This window comes from Ciona robusta, chromosome 13 (genome assembly GCF_009617815.1).
Source record: "Ciona robusta chromosome 13, ASM961781v2".
In the NCBI taxonomy this organism is placed as follows: Eukaryota; Metazoa; Chordata; class Ascidiacea; order Phlebobranchia; family Cionidae; genus Ciona; species Ciona robusta.
The window spans coordinates 3,379,883-3,405,078 of record NC_143247.1 but is presented as its reverse complement, the minus strand read 5'-3'; the positions used below and the strand labels follow the sequence as shown (position 1 = coordinate 3,405,078).

At 37.2% G+C, this 25,196-nt stretch overlaps 2 protein-coding genes across 4 annotated transcripts in view; one reads left to right on the top strand and one right to left on the bottom strand.

The window, feature by feature from the left end:
* Positions 1–121: 121 nt before the first annotated feature.
* Positions 122–23,706, bottom strand: LOC149725865 (uncharacterized). 2 transcript variants are annotated; one of them, XM_089891119.1, is made up of 17 exons: positions 23,558–23,706; positions 16,644–16,720; positions 8,370–8,475; positions 7,485–7,618; positions 6,720–6,806; positions 6,377–6,427; positions 6,075–6,122; positions 5,184–5,600; positions 4,698–4,913; positions 4,240–4,314; positions 3,696–3,776; positions 3,237–3,323; positions 2,813–2,971; positions 2,158–2,297; positions 1,594–1,790; positions 1,052–1,163; positions 122–675 (listed from the first exon to the last, which is right to left on the bottom strand). In XM_089891119.1, the coding sequence occupies exons 3-17, from the start codon at positions 8,420–8,422 to the stop codon at positions 517–519; spliced, it is 2,016 nt and encodes a 671-aa protein (XP_089747245.1). In that variant the 5' UTR covers positions 8,423–8,475; positions 16,644–16,720; positions 23,558–23,706; the 3' UTR covers positions 122–516. The 2 variants fall into 2 exon arrangements, with proteins under 2 accessions (XP_089747245.1, XP_089747246.1); XM_089891120.1 differs by lacking the exon at positions 23,558–23,706 and having other exon boundaries at positions 5,184–5,531.
* LOC149725864 (atrial natriuretic peptide receptor 1-like) overlaps positions 11,424–25,196 on the top strand; it is a 30,896-nt gene continuing 17,123 nt past the window's right edge. Inside the window, exons 1-4 of one of the 2 annotated variants that reach the window (XM_089891102.1) lie at positions 11,424–11,990; positions 12,691–12,847; positions 15,473–15,621; positions 17,740–17,894. In XM_089891102.1, the coding sequence (XP_089747228.1) occupies positions 11,467–11,990; positions 12,691–12,847; positions 15,473–15,621; positions 17,740–17,894 (985 nt within the window). In that variant the 5' untranslated portion in view covers positions 11,424–11,466. Of the gene's footprint in view, positions 11,991–12,690; positions 12,848–14,231; positions 14,611–15,472; positions 15,622–17,739; positions 17,895–25,196 lie in introns of those variants that run through there. The other variant, XM_089891103.1, reaches the window with a different exon arrangement.

The following is a 25,196-nucleotide window of genomic DNA, read 5'->3' as shown; positions in this document are numbered from 1 at the left end:
ACACCACCTGACTTCCAGTAAACTGATTAATACTCATTGTTTGATCATAGTTAATGTTATGATAAGTTAAACAGCATTATGACGTACTTTGACCCTTCAACCAGCATTGTTATGTCATAAATCACGCATTGTTTGTTGTTTACTTTCAAAAATGAAACAATTTTCATATTAAATGCAAGTCACGGGCCTTTGGCCATGTTGCAAATATTTGTTGCATAAAAATTACAATTCTCATAACCTAAAAGGTTATTTTCAGGTTGTGCTCTAAATTCTAATTAATATAAATGTTTTTATAACTGCTTCAATAAATGATGTTTGTCAAAACAGTTTTTTCCCCAAAAAAATTAGGTAAAAACTGGAAAGAAATTTTTTGTTTAAATTTACTCATGATTTGAAATTCATAAATATTCATATTTTCGGCAGTGAAAATTGTTCGTTTATGATCTCTATACCCACAGTTTTTTATCTCTATGAGATAAACCATCTTTGTACTTCCGGTTTCCGCAAAAATCTCCATCAATCAAATGCGAGTCTGAATCGGCTCTCTTGCTCCACTTTGTGAGTGTTTACTTCTTTTACTAAAACATTCAACTTCTGCTGGAGGGCACCAGAGTTACTGTCCAACCATTGCAAGGAATCCATATGTGCAGATAATATCTTGGATATCTGGTTGACCTGGAATAATGGATTGTTAAGTAATTGTTAATTTGCAACTACAGTCATTGTAACACAGTAGTTCTGTTTCATACACCTTGTGCCAGCTTACAAGTTACCACGTATATAACTTTGCAAGTGATTCTATTTCTGCATGGCTGACAATAAGTACAACTTGTAGTGACCACTGGGTTGGAACAATTACCGTTAAGTATCTTGCCCAAGGACGCGTACGCCCACAATAGAAGCAGCGAAGAGCCTTCATTAAACCCATAAACTCTGGGCAAAGGCAGATACCCACTTTGCCGCATCACCAAACACAGGTTCCCACTCACAAAATATAATCTTTATACACAACTAGTTCCCACCCATGATAATACAACCATAAACAACTTACTGGGTCAGCAGCATCAGCAGGTTGACTTGTAGCGTTGATATGCTCAATTACCTCCTTCAAATCCTGAACCATTTGTTTAAGTTGGGCGTCAATGTTTTCAGCAAGGTTATAACTGGAGATATATAAATGTTTTGTCATAGTTGGCTTTATTACATCACTGAAGATGCATTGTTGCATACTTTTGCATTGATGTGTAAAACAAAAGTGTTCCAAGCTGGTCTTTATATAACACTCACTCTTGTCTAGTCTAACACTGAGGATGGTTAAAGTTGATCAACTGAAACTGCGCCATCCTCAGTGTTAGAGTGAGTGTTACAAGTACCAAGCTGGTCTTTATATAACACTCACTCTTGTCTCACCTAACACTGAGGATGGTGCAGTTTCAGTTAATTAACTTTAACCATCCTCAGTGTTAGATGAGACAAGAGTGAATGTTACAAGTACCACGCTGGTCTTTATATAACACTCACTCTTGTCTCGTCTAACACTGAGAATGGTGCAGTTTCAGTTAATCAATTTAAACCACTCTTAATGTTACTTACGTTCTTTCCCTTTCTACATCTGCATGATGTGTGTGCACAGCTCCAGCTAGTGACGATACTTGCTGCCTTGTCTTCTCCTCAAGAGGGAGCAAGAGATCTTCCAGTTCTTGTTGTTGAGTCCTGATGAAATCAATCTCCTGGTCAAGTCTGTCCTGATCGCATTTCACTTTTTCAAACTCACTATTTAAGTTGGTGATCTAAAACGTAAAGTTACAATGTAAATATGTTGAAATAACTTCAGCAACTCGACTGTGGACATGGTAGTGGCAACAACCATGGATAAGTCACTCAAGTTCCCACCCACAAGGATATAAATGACCAAACCAACCAAAAGTCATCCACACACTGCAATAGCTTCAGCAACTCGACTGTGGGCATGGGAGTGGCAACCATGGATAAGTCACTCAAGTTTCCACCCACAAGGATATAAGCGACACAACCAACCAAAAGTCTGCTTATCCACAAACTACAAAAGCTTCAGCAATACCATAACATAATTTTATCCAAAACAACACCATACATACAAAGGTACTAGGTTCAAATCCCAGCCAAGCCACACCCTACCTTTTCCCCATTATCAATAAGCAGTTTATCCCACGCATTAACTTGTGTGGCTTGTGTGAGGAACAGTTGTTCCTGTTGCTCCAATTCATTTGTCCATTTGTTGATCCTGGTTTCTAAATCTTTATATCTCAACGATGGGGCTGTGGATCAAGTGATCGTACTTTAATTTTTCCTGGGTGCTTACATTGTAACAGAAAGATAGAAAACTAAAAATAAATACCAATATCTATTCTAATAGTAGAAGTATGTGTCTTACAGTAGCGAAATTGCTCCAACCGGGTGGCCACTAATGGCTTTTTCGAAATCTGAGGTACAATGCAGTTTCGCGCTATAGGACCACCATATCAAAATAGCACAATATTTGCAATTGAAACCAATTATAACAGGGAAAAGCTGCAGAATTTTGATGAAGCTTTAGTCTCAAGGATCCTAAAACTGCAGGAATGGGCTCTGACCTAAATCCCAGATTTCCTGGCGTGCCACACCAAATACAACTTGTATAATATAGTAGGGTGGCGGAAAACGGGACACCTTTAGCACATAATATAGAAATATCCTTTATAATCTTTGAGTGTTCTTTGTTCACTACCAATTGGGACAAGAAAATAGAATAAAAGAGGCGTCCCATCTTTCCCCACCCTTCTATATAGCTTACTTTCTGCAACAGCTGCAGCTGTTGCTGTCGTGGTTGTAGTGGCAGCAGTGGCTCCTGGCAGCTTAATACCCCCACCGAGTGATGAACTTGTTGTAGCAGCAGCCCCACCAAGTGACAAGCCACCACCTAATTTAAATCCACTAGATGTCGAACTTGAGGCTGAAAAACATGACCTATTACTGGTGTGTAAACATAACTAATAGAGGTATTACAAAAATGCCAAACTACTATACTAGTCATACATATTCAAACTCGAAATTGGTTATTTATAGCCATTGCAGTACTTGCTATGGGTGTGTGGGAACTAATATTGTAGGTGCTCTGTAGTAATCAGGGGTAAACACACTACTTATAGTAGCAATACTACTACTGTGCATATATATACTGGCTTAGGAAAATGTGACTATACACTTTTTTTACTAACCTGGTGCTGCTGTCGTCGTGGCAGCTGAAGAAGTGAGGCCGAAACTGCCAGCGGAGGGAGCTATTGCTGTCTTTGGTGCAGTTGATGCTTATAAGATACATAAATATCATATAAAATGAAACTAGAGTACTTTCACATAGATCTTTCTGTTGCTAAGAAAACGCAACAGACAAATACCAAGTCCAACCACTTGTTTAATAAAAGATAAATATTTCGCCTAAAATGGCATCGGCAGTCTTTTATTCGAATGGAATCCATGATTGAAGAAATATAAAACTTGAAACAATATTAAAGAACTAAAAAAAAGAAATCTTAGGGCAATGGTCCAGCTTTGTCCTAAATCCCATATCCCATGATGGGCTTCGCTGTATGACCTCACCCATATACAATAGAATGTGCATATACAATTTTGGGCAAAGAATAATACATACATAAGTAACATAACATATAAATACTTACTTGCAGCCAGACTAAATGGAGAAGCAGAGGCCACTGGTGGAGCTGTGGTTTTTGTTGCTGTTGTTGTACCGAGTTTCAATCCTATATAACATGGGGGGAATAAAAAAATGATTCATGTCAACTCTGGGGCAAATATGATACATTATATGTAAACAGTCTGGAAAACAAAGTAACATGTAGCCTATATAAAGTAGGGTAGGGGAAGATGGGACACTTTTTGACTGTATTTACTCGTCCCATTTAGTAGTAAACAAAAAACATTCAAAGAATTATAAAACCATATCCTCACGACTCCCATACACCGGTGTTAACTGTTTAAAACACGATCAGGATATTTGGTTATTTTGTGTTAAAGGTGTCCCATCTTCCCCCACGCTACTGTATATGTATATATATATATTGATCATACTACATCAATTAAACAGGTATAACCTAAAATGTGGCCTAAATAGCACACTGTTTTTTCAAACAACATTTCCATTTTTTTGGACATATTATTGTTATGTCTATTCTATTAAATATATTAATATTATTTCTATTTTACCTCCTCCAAGTTGGAAACCGCTAGATGGCGTAGTGGAGCTTGCAGATCCACCAAGCATAAAACCAGATTTTGTGGCTGGAGGTGGAAATGAGAAAAAAGTGTATTTATACTAAACTACCAATATTCTATAAGAGGACCAAACATTGTTGTAATCTGTATAAGAGGTCCTACCAGAGAAGCTAGGATTTAAACCAGAGTTGGCTTAATACTGCAATATTTATAAGTATAAATGTATGTAACTTATTTATCCTTGCATGATGGGGCAATGACAGTCGTTATAATACAGGTGGTCTGTTCCATACACCTCATGCCCACACCACAAGTGTAACTTCGTGGCTGATGGGAGTTTTTCTGTATGGCTGACATTTAGATAACCCATTAGTGACCACTGGGTTGAAGCAATTGCCGTTAAATGTCTTGCCCAAGGAACACAATGATATCAGCATACAACTCATTACCTGCTGCTGTTGTTGCAGCTGCTGCCGGCTTCTGTTGAGCGTTACTACTTGACGCTAACGCTGAGCTCAAAAATGGGGCAGCAGCACTGACACCCGACCCTGTGCCCGCTGTCGAGCCAAGCTGGAACCCAGATGCAGCCGGTGTGGTTGTAGCAACACTTGATGTTAACCCACCAAGTTTAAACCCAGATGATAAACCACCAAGTTGGAAACCATCTGTAAATGAAATCAAACTCAATAAAACACATTGCATTGAATCTGAAAATTCGAATTCAAAAACTGCCAGCAAATGAATAATCAAAGTTAGGCCCATTGTAAATTTTGAATTACATGTTCCCTTTTTCACAGGTGTTCTTATATGAACACCTGTAAAAGTTGTATTTAACTGACACTTTAGGATTTTTGATAGCAATTCAAGTGTCGACAAAACCAAAACTTCTAATTGGTTGCACCACTTTTCATATATACACATAATCCCATTATCACCTGTTTTTGCTGGCTGTTGAGTTAGAGAAAACCCAGTTGATGCAGTTTGCTGTACAGGTTGTGCTGTAGTAGCGACACCACCAAGAGAAACCGGTTTTGAAGCCAACCCAGTAGTCTGTGCAGGCTGTACAAAACCAGTAGCAGGAGTGCTTGGCTGAGCTGTAGCCAAACCGAACATGGATTTTGTTGCTGCTGTCGTTGTTGTTGAACCAAAATTTAAAAGAGCAGAAGGGTTGGCTTGGGAAGACGGTTTTGTTGTAGAAGCTCCGAACCCGAATCCAGAAGATAATCCCGTGGACGTTGATCCAAAGGTAGGAGCAGCGGTTTGTGGAAGAGAGAAAGCTCCTCCTGATGTGGATGCGGGGTTGGATGCAAGGAAAGAAGAGGAAGCACCAAGGGAGCCTCCGAATGGTTTCGCTATATTAAGGTTTATTGTACTATTACTATTATGTATTAAGAAAATAGACTATTGCATTTTCTCTTATTCCTTTATGTGAATAATAGTTATATATATTATGTTTTTATATATAGTAGGGTGGGGGAAGATGGGACACCTTTAGCACATAATAACCAAATATTTAGATCGTGTTTTAAACAATTAACAACGGTATAATGGGAGTCGGGAGGATACGGTTCTATCTATGATTATTTGAATTTTCTTTGTTTGCTACCAAATGTGACAAGGAAATGGAACAAAAAGGTGTTCCATCTTCTCCCACCCTACTATATATATTAAAAAAACTTTTTGTAACGATACATTACACTGCACATTATATTGGTAACTTGGTACATTTTACAAGTATTGACTAACGAAAATCAATACTTGTAAAATGTCTATACTTGTAAACTAAAAAAAGGTAAATAGTAATAACTACAAACACCAAATCCAACCTCCAAACAACCCTGACCCTGTTGCTGCTGTAGTTGCTTGATTTCCACCTACACAAATGTTATATAATACACAACGCTTTATTTAGGTTCGTTATATAAATTTTAGCTAGCAAAAACATAACGTAACTTTATAAAATGCAATAAAGTATACTTAAACAACAAAGAAAAGGGAATTGGTAGCAAAACAACAGTCATTAAAAAACAACAAAATGCTTGAAGAAAAGTGACAATAAAAAGCATGGCTACTAAACAGTAGCAAAATTGATGATATGTATATTTATAAAGACAAAGTTATTGCAAACCTGGCGTGCTTCCGAACAAACCACTCCCCGCTGACGTAACTTGACTTCCACCTATATAAATATTGTTAGTAACATAACACATACAGGTCTATTAGAGATATAACTAATTATAAAAGTACTAAAGTACATATACATGCATGGAACACAGGTACCATTCAAAACACAGGGAGGCAGGGATAGTTAGACACAATCCTGTGAAACAAATCTTACTTATTGGTTGTAATGTTTACAGATTAATTTAGTGTAGAAATTATACATTGGCCTGCCCACCTTGCAACCCCAGGTTGGTGCATATATATAACCCATAAATATATGTTATATAACATACAAGTTACACTTGTACCTGTTGCAGTAGAAGCAACAGGAGCAAAAGAGAATCCCGTAGATTGTGTTGCAGGGGTTGAACTACCAAACAAAGATGACGATTGGCCTGGTAGATGAAAATACTTTAGTGTTGTAACATGTCTGTTATATTGAGCACAGATGTATGCGTCATTCATGGCTTCATACTACTAATACTCACTGTCGAGTTATAACATGGGTGTCTTCTTATACACCAGACACACATGGTGTATTCATACACCTCATGCTCACTGTCGAGTTATAACATGGGTGTTTTCTTATACACCGGACACACATCGTGTATTCATACACCTCATGCTCACTGTTAAGTTATAACATGGGTGTCTTCTTATACACTGGACACACATAGTGTATTCATACACCTCATGCTCACTGTCAAGTTATAACATGGGTGTCTTCTTATACACCAGACACACATGGTGTATTCATACACCTCATGCTCACTGTCGAGTTATAACATGGGTGTTTTCTTATACACCGGACACACATGGTGTATTCATACACCTCATGCTCACTGTTAAGTTATAACATGGGTGTCTTCTTATACACCGGACACACATAGTGTATTCATGCACCTCATGCTCACTGTCAAGTTATAACATGGGTGTCTTCTTATACACCAGACACACATAGTGTATTCATGCACCTCATGCTCACTGTTGAGTTATAACATGGGTGTCTTCTTATACAGCAGACACACATGGTGTATTCATGCACCTCTGCATTATATTTAATACAATCTTACCAGTGGTACCAATACCCCCTCCAAACCCTGAGTTATTTCCCCCACCACCTCCAAAGGAGAATCCAGTGTTACTAGTTGTTGCTGGTGCAGCTGAAGTTTGGCCAAAACTAAAGGCATTTGAAGGGGTTCCAAAACTGTGGGTTAAAGTTAAGCTTTACATTGAAGCATTGTTGTGTTTTATATCATTTCAATCAAGTGCTAGAGTCTTTATGACTAACAAACTTTTTCCAACTTGCACTGTAATTGCATTTGCTTATGAGTTATGACCAAATTAGTTTTACTCTTTCAAACACCCAAGCTTTCTGTCCTAAATATAGTTGTACACCACTTTATATTTAGAGCAGTGAAATGTAGGTTAGCAAACCAGGGTAATGTATAAAAACACACAACATATATTATATATTCTCCAAAGTCAAAAACATACTATATATTGCTAAACACTCATTATTGTTAAAATATAAATATTGTTGTCACAAATATAGGCACTAGTGAAGAATTCTATGGTACATAACAGAATAGGCTGGTGAAAAGTGTTAGGGGTTGGTGGTTGGGGGTTTAGTAGTTAGTGGTTATAGGGGTTAGTGGTTAGTGGTTAGTTGTTAGGGGTTAGTGGTTAGTTGTTAGGGGTTAGCAAATAAGGTGGGGGGAGGATTCTTTATTGACATCTAAATATGATATATATTTATATAGTCAATTTCTGACCAATACTAAATGGGTAATACTGCCGCTGGTGACCAGTGAAAATTTTAGTTTCGACACGAACGCCCGAGTTTTTTTTTTTAAATTATACAGCGAGTATTAGGAAGACCTAGGGAACATTTTGAGACCAAAATTTTCACTGGTCACCAGCGGCAGTATTACCTACTAAATGTTTAGCATAAACACCTGAAGCCCGTGCTTGCCGCTGTTGTTGTTGGTTTTCCGAAGTTGAAACTCATTTTTCAGCAGATAACAATAGTAAACTAGTCAACAACTTACAAATAATCAGTTTCTAAAATAAAACAGTTGTTTTTATATTGCAGTTATAATAGAAAACTTTATTATTTCATGTATTATATTTATATAAATAATTATTTGCTTTCAAAAGGCAGAATTTATCTTTTAGCAGTAACTATATTTTAAGTTAGATTAAAAATATGCAAACCATTAAATAAAAACCCAAATCAAGTTAAAGTAACTAGTTATACAAGCTATAATAATGAAAAACAATATTATTTCATTTACTGACGTTATATTATATTTCAGCTAGCAAAATATATAACGTAACTCTATAAAATGCGATAAAGTATGCTTGGTAACTTTAATAATTCGTTGTAAATAACTACGTGCTGAAATGTGCACTGTCATATTTTGTACATTTCGCTGAGTCAAGCGCGCCATAATAAGAGAGCAAAACCTTAAACTATTAAAAAATTAAGTGCAAAGGCAAAAATTATTTTGGTGACAGTTTTTAAAATTAAAACGATACCACATGTATAGCATGAGAAATAAAAAGTTTAAACCACTAACATACTTTTGTTGTTACAGTTTCTACATGTTTATAACGTAAACGTGGGCCTACTTTTATTTTATAGCGTATGAAGTTTACTTTTTACAACCTTTATAAGAAAAAGTTATTTTCAAATTCGTAAAAATACTGCATAACCAAAGCAACAAAACGACATTTCATTTGTCTATCATTCCAGCGCCGTAGGCTGCCGCTACTGAACTGTATTTTAGTCCGACGCCAAGGCACGGTGGTTAGCGGACCTTCCTTTGGCCTATGCAATCGACTACGAGTGCGGGTCGTCGCTGCTTCCATTGTGGGCGTATATGGATTTTGGAAGACACAAACGACTATTGCTATAACTTAGTAGTCACTAATGGGTTGTTCAAATTATTGGACATACACTAATAAACTACCTATTTCAAGAAAAATCACTCGCAAAGTTACATACATGATTACATGATCCAATCAAGGGCTAAATAAAAGCTTTGAGTATTTAAAACTAACGAACTTTTACAAACTTGCACTGTAACTGCATTTGCATATGACCAAATTAGTTTTACTCTTTAAAACACCCAAGCTTTCTGCCCTAAATATAGTTCTCTTTGGACTATGGGTTACGTGACGTTAGCGGGCACGAGGTGTATGAAACAGAACACCCGTGTTACAACGACTGTCGTTGCCTCGCAAAGCAATTAAATTCATTGCAATTTAAGTTTCACAGCATACGTCGAAATGAATTTACCCATATTGTTAAATCCTTTCACGGAAAATTACAACCATGTTACTACACCGCTTAGGTTGCTAAGAAAGTTAAATGTCAAAGTACGGGAATGCTACCGATTAAGTCTGACTCACCAACCAGATTCGTTGTTATATTAGCTTATATAATTCCGACTCCGTTTAAGCTTATGGTTTAAAACTCCGCGAAATTTGTGGCCATTCTGTATAAAACGAAACTAAAATAAAGAGTTTAAAAAACAACAAGATTTTTGAAGCAATTTCCGAGTTTTCATGGTTTATTTTATTGTGACGAATATACTCCCGTTCTAGCGCGATTTGTAATAAATTAGAATACCGATGATGTATATATATATAGTATAGGCTGGGGAAATCGATGGTTTTCATTTTCTTTTATCGTCCCATTCAGTAGCAAACAAACAATATTTACAGAATTATATAACTGTATTCCTGCGACTCTCACTCTATAGGGTTGTTATATACGTGTGGTCGCTAAACCATTTTAAATTGCATATATGTCACTTAAACACGAGTCTTGTATTCAATTTATCAATAGCAGGCAATAACGACCGTCGTTTTGCCGATTATTACTATTGGTTATTGGTTAATACTTTATTCGTGATATAAGTATGTTTATCCTTTCGTTAGAAATCGCGGCGAAGTCACCAAACAAAGACTATTGTTCTATTTTCATTATGACGAATTAAAGTTAATTTTAGCATCCGCCCAAATTGAATTTATTATTGGCCATAACATTGTTACGTAACAAAATACTATTTCACTTCCAAAAATACGTCTATGACGACACAAGCAAAGCATATCCGTTCTTGAGGAGACTTAATGTAATTACCGTCTGACGGAAAACAAATTCCGCCAACATTGATTTAACGGAAAAAGCGGAAATATAAATTATTCATTCTGGTATTTCGGATTTTCGATTCGCGTAATTTAAAAGATTGAACCTACGAACTAACATTGTATTTGCTGTGAATTCTATTCGACGTGGGCGAAGTGCTGTAGTGTGACATGCCATGGGACCTGAGAGTTCGGCCAGAGGTGGCCTATTACCCCAACATTGTCACGTATTCGTGAAGTAACATTGCTATATTTATAGGAGAGATAACAAATGCCAAATATATTACTTTTGTGGTAAAAAAATACCGTTAGCAAATAATATCCCATATTTCATAATTTTTAACAATTATCAACAACAATATTTTAGAGTTGATGCTATTTTATAATTCTTTGAATGTTTTTTGCTTATTACCAAATGGGACAATTAAAAAATGAAACATAAACCATCTTACCCCAACCAGAATTGTCTGATAAAGGTAATAGTGACGTTATGATCGTTGATGGAACGTTATTGTTTCAAAATAAATGAAGATTTTCTTAGATTGATTTTTTTCTAGAAAAGATTTGTTTATTGGAACAATCAACGAAAATTCGAATTCTAGAACGCGAGCATTGTCTACGTCATAGAACCTTCTTCTGTGAATAGAATATTAGCGATCGCTGCAACAAGATCAGCGCATTCTGTAACTCGCCTTGAGCGAGACGTTGTAAAACAGGAGGCGTTTAAAAGCGGTCACCTTCGAAAACGCGAATTTCAGTTAAGTTATTTTAAGTTTTTAGAATAATTTTTAAAAAGTTTAAAAAAATTGATTCGTTTCGTAATAATTGCAATTATTATTATTGTATTCGTTTACCTGCAGGGTCACCGTTTCTTTTGTGTTTTTCAGGTGGCTTAGAAAAATGATTCGTTTCCTAATAATTGCGATTATTTTGAACATTACTACGTCACAATGCAAGCAGATAAACATAACAATCATGGTTCCAGGGATTGTTTCTTTTGAACGATTAGTGGCGGACGCGATGCCGCTACCGGATGGGGTGGACCCGAAAGATTACTATGACGTTTACAGTTACGAGTCTGGGCCGACCTCCACGCCGGGATTGGAGGACCATTTTCCCGCGGAGATGAACGAAATGGAGTCGGGCCCGGGGACGACAGCGGCGACAAGTTATGCCTACGATTCTACAGCGCCCATGTATGGGGAAAGCGACTATATGTATAATTGCGTCGACGAAAACCGAGTACCTGACATCAAATGCTTGTCTCATGGCCACTGGTTATACCCCTGGTCACATATGTTTGCTAAACCAGCTCTGGAAATCGCACTGGAAAAGATAAAAAACACAAGCGGACTTTTGGACGGATATGAGATAAATCTCAAGTATTATGATTCCGGTAATAGAGTTGGGAGAGCATCTTCAAGGTGAGTTGGTTTAACTTGCCGGCCCTGGGTTTGAACCCATTATCTCAGACTTTATAAAAGTTTTAAATTAAAAAAAAATCTTTTAAGTATCCACCTAAATGATTATTTTGATTATTCCGACAAGCAGGCATAACGTAATATAGACAATTTTAGCTCCTCTGGTATACCACCGTTGAGTTTATTCCAATGTTGATTTATTCCAACGGGTACAGTTGATTTTTCTGCGGGAAATTGATAAACATTTTCCGGCAAAATTGATGCTAACTCTTGGCATAACGGGCGGACCTATTTGCGAAACAAATAGAGTAAAATTTAACGATTTGATTAAAGCGTGAACAGTAAAATGTATAAAATAATCTATGCGCTATTATATAAGTGTCACCTGCGTATATTACGCAGCGTGTTTTTTCCGAGGCAGATGTTAAAGTTATATATATATATAGTAGGGTGGGGGAAGACGGGACACCTTTGACACATAATATCCAAATATCATGACCGTGTTTTAAACAATTAACAACGGTATATGGGAGTCGTGAGGATACAGTCTTATAAATCTTAGAATGTTCTTTGTTTACTACCAAATGTGGCGAGAAAATCAAACGAACCGGTGTCCCATACCCACCCCACTATATATATACAGGTCAAACCAACTTATATTATGACGTCACATGATGTAACAAGCGCCATTTTGTCGTCACAGACTCTCCCAAATAGCCTCAGTGGACGCAATGATGAAAGATAGGATGACCGTCCTCATAGGGCCGATGGACGCCTATTCAATGGCGAGAGTCGTATCGTTTACGGCGCATTGGGATATCCTGACTTTTACACCGGGAGCCATATCAGCGGGACTGAGGGTAAGTTTATATTTGGTTGGGGCAAGGCTCTTGCTTGTGTTATTTTTTGTCGACCCGTTTTGTAGAAAAAATGTTTTAAAAGCCCAAAAAAGTTACCTATTTTGTTACGTGCGGAATATTTGCTAATTATTTCTATTTGTTGTTGTCGTTAAATAAGGTTTCTATGGCATGCAACATATGCTGTAAGGAAGTGGCGTTTTTACGGGGCGGTCGTTTCAGCACGTTTTTTCCGGCGAAACAGGTGATGACGAAAACACCAATATGAGCGTACGTCGTTAAAGGTTAACATAGACATCATATAAACAACCATGTTGTGTGGCAACCATAAGGTTGTAAATATTCGAGATTAAACATGAGGGTGGCACGAAAAGACAACATAACCCAAAAAAATATTTGCGGTATAAAAAAACCCCACCCCAGAAATTGAAGAAATCGTGATTTTTTTCAGATTTTGTGCCATAATTAATTTTCGTTCATTCGCTTTCATGCTTGTCATTAAAAACGGGTTATAAGGGAGGGTGTAACTACCAGGCGGCAGCGGCAATTTAGTGGCACTTATATTTACAACCGCAGAGCAAATAATTGTCACTTTGTGGGCGCAGAATAATTGATTAAACATTGAACATGTATGAGAAGACATATACTTGATATTTAGGATCTACTTGTATTGCTCGCATTGATAATTAGACTGCAGTGAGAACACGGAACTTCGTATGTGTAAGCTACAATCTTTTATGAATTCATAGAATTCAAAGCAACGCTCGCGAACCAAAGCGTTCAATTATAAAGCTATGGTTATCTACAGGCGTTTCTCGCTTGTTAAGCTACAAGCTAAATAAACCACGAATTTTTTGCGCGGTTTGGCGATCCAGGGCAGACCCTTAGAATTGGTAAGTGGCGAGATTAGATTGGAGAAAAACTCTATTTCATTCAAGTAATAACACAGGTGTTATAGAGTGCAAAGGGTCAAAGGATGCTGTTGTAATGTTATATAAATGACGCTGTACAAGCAAACAGTTGTGCGCGGGTGCGGGCTTTTATCTGCGATGTGGAAAACATTAAGAAAATACGCTACGAGATTGTACAAGATTTTGCATATAAGTTAAGCATATATAGTAGTACGGGATAATTTGGATACCGTTAGCACATAGTATCCCATATTTCCTAATCTTTTTTCACTTAACAACGTTCTTTTAGAGGTGTTTTAGCCAAAACATATACAATAAGTCCTCATTTTATGCGGCGCAATACAGTAGCCTTAATTTTATGTTAAGTTGTGCAAAATGCGACTTAGAAAATCAGGTCGCCAAAGCTTTACTTTACTTTTTGTTAATGTTTGGGCGAATTTAGGGTTGAGAAGCAATTCTAGTGTGAAGCGTAATAGCGTAACGACAGTAGCTATTTACTGCTGCTGTTTTACGAACGTTATTCTGCCTTGTACTGTAATTTATAATGTATTGGCCTTGCCCAAATTGCGGTAATTCTTTTACGGCGCAATCAAAGCGAGGCAAGTGCCTGGTGGTTGCTGTACGGGTGAGGAGAAAAATAAGCTTAGAAGGGGTTGGTTACGAAAACGAGCTTGAGCGGTGTGCGTTAAAGTTGTAAAACTGAACCTGGTAAATATAGGTGAAAACAACAAGAGAGCAACGGTCGGCTTTAAAACCGCGGTGAACTCATGTTCTTGTGTACAGAGAATTATGAACTTAATAAACAGAAAATACAGACTTTGACCTAAGCCACAAGATACGATACCAACGTCGCAGGTGTGTGTAGTATATGCTTGGAAAATCAACGAAAATCGGCCGACTCGTTTAACGTTCTTTTCGGATCTCCGGAATTTTATCGTGGTTGCTCTGTTTAAGAGGATTTGAGCCGATTTTGGCGGCCTTTGAATGTTTGTTGTGAATCGAACCAAACGCTACGCGATTCTACGAGGAGGAAAATCAAATCGAGCATGATTCTGTAAAATCGAAAATATTTGGCGCGCGTTCAGGTCTTGTGGTAAACAGAACAAATATTTAGAGAAATTTTGGTTTGCGGCGATTGTTAAATGTGTTTTATTTCTTTTTTTCAAGTTAATCAACCTATATCATGTTTTGGGCCTAAAATTCGTAATAAACGATGAAACCGAGCGATCGAAATATGTGTTTTTATACTGTTTATCGGCTGACATTTCCAAATTAAAAAGTTTTTTTTTCTATTGTTTTGCACTAACTCGGAAAACCTTGTTTAAAACGGAGGTTTGGGCAAAAAATACTGGAATTTTACCAGTGGCCTAAATTCAATCACGTATTATATTCAGACATAATTCTGTGCAATTAAAGCCCCCTATACACGAGCGTCCTGATTCTGTGTTCTTTGGCACCGTTACTTGTCTGGTTTCGGAGAAAAGGGAAAAATTCTTGTTTAAAAACAGGTCGTTTGTTTTGAAAAGTTGGCCAAACATGAAATCTGGTGGCTCACGACTTTAATATCGACGAATTTAATTTATTATCGCCCAATTTTCTGGAAAGTTATGGTGGTGTACCTAATATTAACATGCTATGACTTCACAATGGGCCCTATTACATGATAATAAATGCAATAATGCGATCATTATCACTGCTAATGTGCATTGTGACGTAGACACCGTACGAGGATGAGCCAACAGACAACACAATGATCAGAACTGGACCTGTCGCAACACAAGTCGGGAACTGCGTGGCTGCATTGTTACGTCATGAGAACTGGACAACGACGGCCGCGGAAGTGTTCGAAGACAATCTACCAGAAAGGTAACTATAGGGTTTATTACGTCACAGTCCGATGGCGCTGCACAATAGCTGTGTCTTTGTGGAAGACACTTAAACCACAAACTAATATACAGGGTAACTCGTAAGCAGGCACAGGGTGTATGGAACAAAACACCGGTGTTGGACAGCTTCTGCAGCAGAACCGCAACGCGAGAATACAAAAATGTCATTCATTCGGATAATGGCCTAAATTAAGACATAAGACAATCGATTATTACCTGAACAATGAAAGCCACGCGGATAAAACGGGTTTTATGACGTCACAGGAGATATCATAATGGTTAATCTCATATGATAGACACATTATAAAATATTGGTAAACAATATACGATCTTTATGGTATAAAAATAAACGCTTAACGGGGCATTTAATTATTCTGTTGCAGTTGTTACAGGCGTAATACATTTTCCACAAACTAATCTTGTGGCACGTACAGTTAGCATTCCGGTTTTTATTCCAACCCAGTGGTCACTAATAGGGTATTTAAATTGTAATATAATTTACATACGTGATAACTCGTAAGCGCGAGGTGTATAAAATAGGACACCCGTGTTATAACGACTGTCGTTGGCCCGCCATGCAAGGATATATAAGTTACATACGTGGTAACTCGTAAGTGGGCACGAGGTATATGAAACAGAACCCCCGTGTTATAATGACTGTCGTTTCTCCGCCATGCAAAGATAAATAAGTTTTATTTATTGCTGAACTCCAATGCTGGTCCAGTTTTGAACCGTGCCTGCTTGAACATGCATACACCAGCCTATAATCATCATGTAGACGCCGGATTATCGGAATTGAAGTTTTTACTAAGTTTAAAAGTAGGTCGTGAAGCTATCGGTGACGCCTAAAATAGCTCCAAAATTACTCTGAAAATTTTCCGGCTCCAAAATGTGGATGACATCTTGTTTGTCAATTGCGTAATAATGGTTTAAAAATCGCTGACGCACACTACTGTTACGTAACTATAGCAATTTAAAAGAATAGTCAAAAATAATACTTGCCATGCCTGTATGATGATCGTTGAATTGTTACGTGTCTGGGTATCGTAGCTTTGAAACAGATCAATCGGACCTTTAACCTGTAAAAATATGCAAAAGTTTTATGTTATATGCTCCGAACTAGTGTTTCCCAGCCTACTTATTGGGACCAAAGCATATAGAATAGAATGTGCATATACAATGCTGGGGTAATGAGCCAACTCCGGTCTAAATCCCAGGTTCCACAGCATGGTCCTTACCCAAGTAAAAATAACTTTTTTATATAAAATGCAAACGCAAGTAATACATGTCCCAGCAAGCCAATACACATTTAAGCGTGAATAAATTTGCTAATGTTTAAATGGAAGTTAAATTGATGGAAATATTAATTATTTATGGTTTTAAAACCCTAATAAATGGTGCGGGTCGCTAATTTATTGATTTAAACAATGGCTTTTTGATTTAAGTGTTATTCAAATGCAGTATGCCTGGAACAAACAAAATGCAAGTTAAAATGTACCATACAAGTTATGTAATGCAATACACATGATGTCAGCGAGCAACTCTGGCGTAAACCCCAGGATCCATGGCGTCCCTTAATATCGGACCCATGTAGATATATCTACGTATATACCCATATAGACAGGCAACATTTCGAACACTACTTTAAAAGTGTCGTAATAACCACCAGACCAAAATTTGGTTACCATCTATGTATATTATAACAGCCAATTAAAGAGGGTTATCATCTTGTGTGTATTTTAACTTTTTATTGTATAGTAGGATGGGGGGAGATTAGACAACGTTAGCACATAATATTTAAATATCCTGACCTTGTTTTAAACAATTACCAACGGTCTATTGGAATCGTAGAGATACGATTTTATTTTTTTTAATGTTTTTTGTTCAGTACCAAGTGGGACGGAAAATAGAACTAAAAGGTGTCCTATCTTCCTCTACTTCACTATTTTAACTTTTTTTTTAATTTGTATATATACATTAACTTTCTTTCGTACATATACACACACATATATATATATATATATATAATCCTACATTGATATATCAACTTTTCATACTTTATATATACACATATATGTAAAGAGGGTTACCATCACAGGCCGTATTACTTTATGGCTGAGGGAATTTACGAGGGAGTGGTCAAAGATAACAAGGACTTCAAGATGACCCAGGGGAGGCTGTCAGAGTTCCAACTACCGAATCTAGAATACGATTTCAAAACTGCGATCAGGACGCTCAGTAAAGTCGGAAGAAGTAAGTTTTGATTTATGTTGTGAATTAATTACTTGCTTTTAAAATATGCAATCCTACTGCATACACTATAATGTAACTTAGCGCCGTGGTTGCGCCCAAGATGTATGTTTGGTTATGTGACCATAGTGGGCGTATGTGTCCTATACATGCCATGCAAAAAATCGTTAAAAAGTTTTAGAACGACCAATTTAAACTTTACTTCCCTTGGTTTACAAAGCATCCATCTTGTCGAAATCTTTGCCAAGTTCAATTTATCAAACTTGTACAATCAATAGTCTTAGAAGATTAAACTCGATATATTGGATTTTGGATTTCAAACTTTTTTAGTACAAAGTTTAAACTTACAGTAGGTATCGTATTGAACCTATTCAGACAAGTGGTTTTAGATAAGATGATACAAATCAGAAATAAAGCGTTTTAAACGGCCTGCTGCATTGCATAAATGAATGTAACTTACTTATACTCGCGTGGCTAGGCAACCACAGTCGTTTTGATTTTGTGTTCTGTTTCGTATACCTCGTACCCGCTTACGAGATACATTTGGGAATATTACGACCAATACTTCGTCTGCAAACGAAAAGACAACACTTGATGCGTTATACCCTCATGGTGTCTTGCCGTACGGTACAATAAGTTAACAATCTTTTTCCCAAGATTAATTTTCAAGCATTAAATGAGACTATATACGAAACAAAACCGCGCTAAGACAACAATTTAAGTATTACATCATACCTACAACCGTTACACCAGTTCCCAACTACTGTCACTAAATAAGGAAATGTATTTGAACTTTCGTTTAGGCACAGCACGGTAGTGTGACGCAAATGAATCTAAATTCGTAACCCATATCGTCGTCTAAGATGCCAAAACATACAAATTCAAAAGTTATGCGTTTTACAGCGATTGGTACCGACTGGTGCTGTTATGTACCGCTACGTACCGCTTTCTCACGGCCTATACCTGCCGCCCCTAAACAATAGCTTGATGAACCAGCATCATGGCGGCATACCGTACGAGTATTTTCCCAGAATGTGAAAATACGGAATGATTAAAGGAACCGCAAGAATAACCCCATATATAAATTCAAGGCTTGCGATTTGGGCCCTTGCCATCATTTTCGACGTGGGAAAAAATGGTTGGGTCGCCTACTACAGTAGTTCACAAACCCTTTCGACTGTTATTGTAAAAGTTAAACCGTTTTATCGAAAATGTAAGTTTCGGAAATTGGGTGGCCAAAGCTTCGATATTAATTTAGACTTAGTATCTGGGTGGCTGATATAAAGAAAGGCGAAGAATCTTTAGTAACTCGTAAGCGGGAACAGAACTTTACCTTCACCGTTAAAAACAGGATCAAAAGCACTATCTATATAGATAACAATGAAACATGGATATAATCTTAATGGCATTTCAAGGCGTATTATTTTAACGTAGTTTGACCTACATTCGATGATAGTTTTCACTATTACTTGTAACTCTGGTAACTTTTTCAATTGAACAGCGAACTCAATGAGGTTATGTTGATGTTATGTTACGTCACAACAGCACATAATCAAGTTTTGTTTATCACAACAGCCGTTGTTTAGGTCACAATCGCGGAAACAAACGTCCAATCGATACGTAACAATCCAACGATTAATTATCCCAAGAGACGCTCGATTTCTGGCAGCGAGTTAGGCTATTGTTTTGACAATCCGGAATCGAGAATAAAAAACACTGAAAATCCAGTTTCCGTGGTTCTAAGGCCCCAGGCGTCGTAATCTGACTTTGTATGTTTATGGTTAAGACTGTTAGATGAGGGCCTGATTTTGCTAATATGCTCCTCATACTCGCTAGCTCGCTATCAAACCGATCGAGTTTCATGAGTGACACTTCACACCGCGTGTATCGGTTGCGGGGGTTCCCCACTAATTAAATAATTGCGCACGTATAAATGTGGAGTCAAAAGTTTCAAGTTAAAAACCGCACATCGCTGAGTGCTTACCCGCTGTCAATTAAACCGTAATCGTGAGTTCCACGCCCTACTGTGCATGCGCCAGAGAAATGTCACTCTGACCTTGCTCCTATGCGATTTAGTTTGAAAACAAAAACACAGAACTGGAGATGCATATGTGCCAAATATTAACAAAATGAACGAACGATTGAAACTTATTTATCCTCGCGTAGTGGGGCAACTACAGTCGTTACAACACGGGTGTTCTGTTCCATACAACTCGCGTTCTGTTCCACACAGGATGTCGCAAGTATAACTACTGTAGGCGTTTCGATAAACAGCCCCAACCTTTCTCTTCGATGCTTTAATTAATTTGATCCATGTTATTTTGATCAAAAGATAAAATAAGTTATTATTTAACGTCGGCACGCAAATAAGTTTGTGAGAAAAACTGTTCTAGATTAACTGGACATTATAGCTTGGAAGTTGCGTGAAAAACTTGTATGCGTCATATAACATTAAAGTTTCCTGTTTTGAAACAAACTACATCAAGGTCAAGACTCGGAAAATTTAAACTGTTTTATATTTTTATTAAAGTTATACCTCGGTCTAAAATATATATAGTAGGGTGGGGGAAGACGGGACACCTTTAGCACATAATATCCGAATTGCCTGATCGTGTTTTAAACAATTAACAACGGTCTATGGGTGTCGTAAGGATACGGTTTTATAATTCATTGAATGTTCTTTGTTTACTACCAAATGGAAAGAGAAAACTAAACGAAAACGTGTCCCATCTTCCCCCACCCTACCATAGATTAAAGCATGGACAGTTCGAATTGTTTGTTTTTTTCAGAGGAGCAATTTCGAATTACATTACGCCTGCTGGTAGCAACAAAATATATTCCGTATTCTGATTATTGTGTCAGTTAAGAAAAGTTCTCGAACATCGACAACCAATTCACACGAAGATCATTCCAGATTAATGATGTATACGTATTATGACGTAACAATTATAATTGCATCGCGCTTAGAGCGAATGCGCGATTCTCGATTTGACGAGTTGACCACGGTTTGATCTGTAGTTAAATTAGGCGGTGGATTCTGGAACACGTTTGATGACATAACAATGCTATCTGTGATACAGGTGTGTTGTTTGTGATCTAATAATGCGTGTGTGATACGTAATAAACGGTTGGTCAGAAAACATAAAAACAAAGAAATTTTCGAATTTTTAATTTTCGAGTTTTTCACTTTGTGACGTAATACAGAGGTATTGTGACGTGATAAAGTCTCTCGTTCTAGAATGGAGTTGTAGCGATAAATCGAACATGGATAAATCGCTTTATCTGCGTCACGATCTTGTTCTCGCTGCAGCGATAATGTTCGTAGTTGCAACCCGCACGCGTGACATTGGGTATTTGCCCCATTATTTTTTTGTCGGTAAAAAAAAATATTTATTTACGAAAATACGAAGTCGTCACTGGGACGGATAGCATGTAACGTGTTGTTGGAAATGGGATTGGGGAGTTGGGAGAAACGAGGACGAAATATTTTCGTGCTTGCTGTAGATTTATTAATTGAGGCTGCGGGGAGCCAGTTCATGTTAGGGGTATGCGGTGTTTGAATCGAGCGCATAACATTATGAGCTTTGTTTACGTCACAGTTAGATTGCAAGCGCGATAACGGGAAAAGAATCGGAACAATTATTTAGTTGGTTACGGAATAAAAAATTTCCCGATTTTCTGGACTTTAATCAGATTTTATCTTCTTAATTATCGAAATTTTGTGGATTGTTACGTCATATACGGTCGCACAATCTTTATTGTTACATAACTTTGCAATCTGTGCCGTTACTTCGGAGAAAGTTTTATAATTTTTGATAAATAATATTTGTCGGTGTTTCATGATTTAAACTTTCACCTTTCGCGTGCAAAGCAAATGTCGCTTCATATTTGGTGCGAGACCGCGCGATTCATTGTTTCTGTTACGTCACAACGGGTCAACAAATGGCCCGTATTGTGATTGTTGTGAAACAAAGGACATTATGACCGGTATATTATGATAACGAACCCGCGACATCTCTAAGGCGAATTTTTTCTTCGAAAACCAAGTTTTTGCAAAACAGTTCCGGGACATTGTTACGTCACACGTCTAACTTCGCTACCGTAATCGTGGAGACAAAAGTTGCCGCTGCCCTTTTACGAGGTTAATATAAATTACTTATGTGGTAAGATGGATACCGTTAGCACATAATATCCCATATTTTCTAATACTGTTTTTAACAATTAACAACACTGTTTTAGAATCGTGAGAGTACACAGTCGGGAAATATCGTATTTTGGTTAAATTCCCCGGAAATTTAACCACTGACCATAAAAGTAACTGAATTCAAAATTCCTCAATATATACTATAACATGTAAACGCCCCTTATCCAGTATGACTACATTATAAAAACAATTTAAAGTAGCATTGCGCAAAGCGTGTATGACGTGTTTTGATATTCTCCCAATTTAAACTCATAGTTCGCACGAATTCGAGAAAAATCAGTTCAAATCAAACAGAACACATGAGACCTCTGGAGCCTTTAACAATTACTGGGAGACGCCGTAGATTTGCAGACATGAAGCTACGATAATTACGAACGAATTTCTTCAGCGGGGTCGGTTCGGATGAATTATGCGATGATGATTTCGCAATAAGACACGCAAGTTCGGTATTTGTACGGTGTGGTCTGGTTTTCCGCACGCACGTCGGACCCCTATTGCTATAAAGAGGCATTTATAGTCGGCTGTAACATGATACGTCATTCGATATCTAGATTGTTACGTATGTTTAGCTATTATTACGCAGATAAGAAGAGCTTAAACTTTGATTCTAGATTCGAAAATTCAAAACTCGCTTTTTAGTTTGTTAATTAAAGGTCAAATTTGGACATAGACATCGTAAAAACAAATTGAACCGTTGTGAATTTAAGATGTTTTTCAGGATGTAACTAATTTCAGGGAATTTGTCGCTTTTTTCAGTTTCCTTTCGGCCAAGTTGGAACAGATAAGATCTGGTCGATTTATCAGATTTCTGTGTTGTTATTAATTTTCCGTCCAGTGGTTATGGGGCATAGGTGTGCAAATGACGCGATGACACGTTATTTTCGTATCCTACCGCTGTGGCCAATTTGAGACGATAACATATAGCGTATCAACATTAGCAAGCGTCGTGTAAAATGGACGACAAATATAACACAGTAGGGCGCGGATATATTATCCAGTAACTCAGCACATAACGTAGTGAATCCGCAACTTCATAATTATACCATAGTATCCCAACTTCTGCAAATATAATATAATGGAGAAAGATGGGACACCGTTAGTACATAATAACTAAATATTCTTATCGTGTTTTAAACAATTAACAACGGTGTGTAGAAGTCGTGAGGATACGGTTCTATAATTGTTTCATTTGTCTATGTTTACTACTCAAGGGCGCAGGAAAATAGAATGAAAAAGTGTTCAATCTCATCCACCCTATATTGTACTTAAACTGATCTTCGCCACAGCATTCAAAGATATAAACAAAGTTTTGATAATTTTACATAATCGGTATTTTAATGCTGGTATATATGTAGTTATACCTTTTTGTGCAAAAACTTGTGCAACGATATTTGAATGTCAACTACGTGGTGACGCACCCATATTACGTGTTTTTAACTGCGGTAAATTAAATGCCACTCACCTACGTCGAATTCCTAATACGTCCATGTAAGAACAAACCACCAATTGCTCTTCAATGCGTAATGCTGACCGCAAACGAAACACAAATATTATTCTACACGAGATAAAACTAGAAAATTCTCGCAAAATCGGCAGAAACTTACCGCCATAGATTTATCTATAACCGAAAAGAATTTTCTGAGTTCTTTGTAAAAATTTCCACTAAAACGGTGACGTAGTCTACAATAATAGTAGAGTGGGTAAGATGGGACACTTTTTATTCCATTTTCTCGTCCCATTTAGTAGTAAACAAAGAACATTAAAAGAATTATAAAACTGTATTTCACGACTCCTATACACCGTTGTTAATTGCTTAAAACACGATAAAGATATTTGGATATTGTGTGCGGATAGTGTCCCGTTTTCCCCACCTGACAATATGTTGGATAAGATATATATTATGATAAAATAGTTTCAAGCATTTATAAAGTTAATGCAATGCGGCGATCGAAAGCCCGTGCGGTGGAAATCTCATTTCGCATCAAAAATAAATAAACGAGTATTCACAAATTGTTCTATAATGATTGTGACATATGATGATGACTGCTTTGAACGGAAAAAATGCTGAATTTAAACGCTATGTCTGCCAGTTCAAACGCACCGAAATGCAATGATCAAAATATTGTTATCTACAACTATAAGCAAATATGCAGGAATAAATTGCAGGCTGTAGTTGTATATTCATAAGCGCGAGGGTCACGTTTTTCGCCGCAGTTTACGCCCGCAAGGTGATGCCCCAGGGGCATATGACGTCACACCTCCCACGTAGGTGTTTATGTTTTCGTTAAATATCGGCCAAGTTTTGTGCGCAGAAAAAGATTTAAAATCTTTTAGATAAGATTAATATGGAGTTATGAGAAAACGTGCTTTTTATTGGCAGTCTTGGCACAAAAGGGGCATGACCAGAATTCTTAAAATTAACAGCGCCTTTTTTGCCGTTAATTTTGTTTATGTTTAAAATTGTCTATCTTTCGTCACAATAGAAACATAAGTCCAATTATTGTGAAGTCATAATCAACAATTGGTGAGCGAATAAATCATTTTAACACGTCATATATAACAGTCTATCATTTGGTCTTAAATTGATATATTACAGCCGCTTTTTAGAGGTTTAATCAGAGATATAATCGCAGATTATGTTTCTGGCATAGAGTCGCTGATTTACAGATTCTAAGAATTGCCCGACCGGCGTTATAATGATATACACGGCGGAAATAACCGTCGTTGCATGGCAGGACAATTATAACACGGAAAGTTAATCGTGCGGCAATTAACAGCAAGATTCTTGCAATTTAATTTCATTCTAAACTAGAATTTAGAGGTCAAATTCTAACTCGTGATTTCGGTTTGTTAATCCTGGCTTGGATTCGAACCCAGGATCCCTGGTTCCCTAACCTGGTTTCGAAATCAGGATTCCTGGTTCTCAAACTCTGGCCTGGATATTAACCTACGATTTCTGGTTCTAGATTCGAACCTATCATTCATAATCAAAACACAGTTTCTCGAAAAGGTCAATTTATCATCTTTACCAAGATATCAAAGCGTGCAAGTTCTAAACCACAATGCAGTCTTATGCGTATGTTAATCAGGTTGTAGCACAG

Excerpts from the sequence above, each read along its gene's own strand:
- LOC149725865 (XM_089891119.1), bottom strand. The coding sequence starts at position 8,422 with ATGAGTTTCAACTTCGGAAAACCAACAACAACAGCGGCAAGCACGGGC. Across the intron at positions 2,298-2,812 it reads AGCTGCAGCTGTTGCAGAAA|CCCCATCGTTGAGATATAAA; the intron begins GTAAGCTATATA and ends CTTGATCCACAG. Across the intron at positions 676-1,051 it reads CTGCTGATGCTGCTGACCCA|GTCAACCAGATATCCAAGAT; the intron begins GTAAGTTGTTTA and ends CCATTATTCCAG.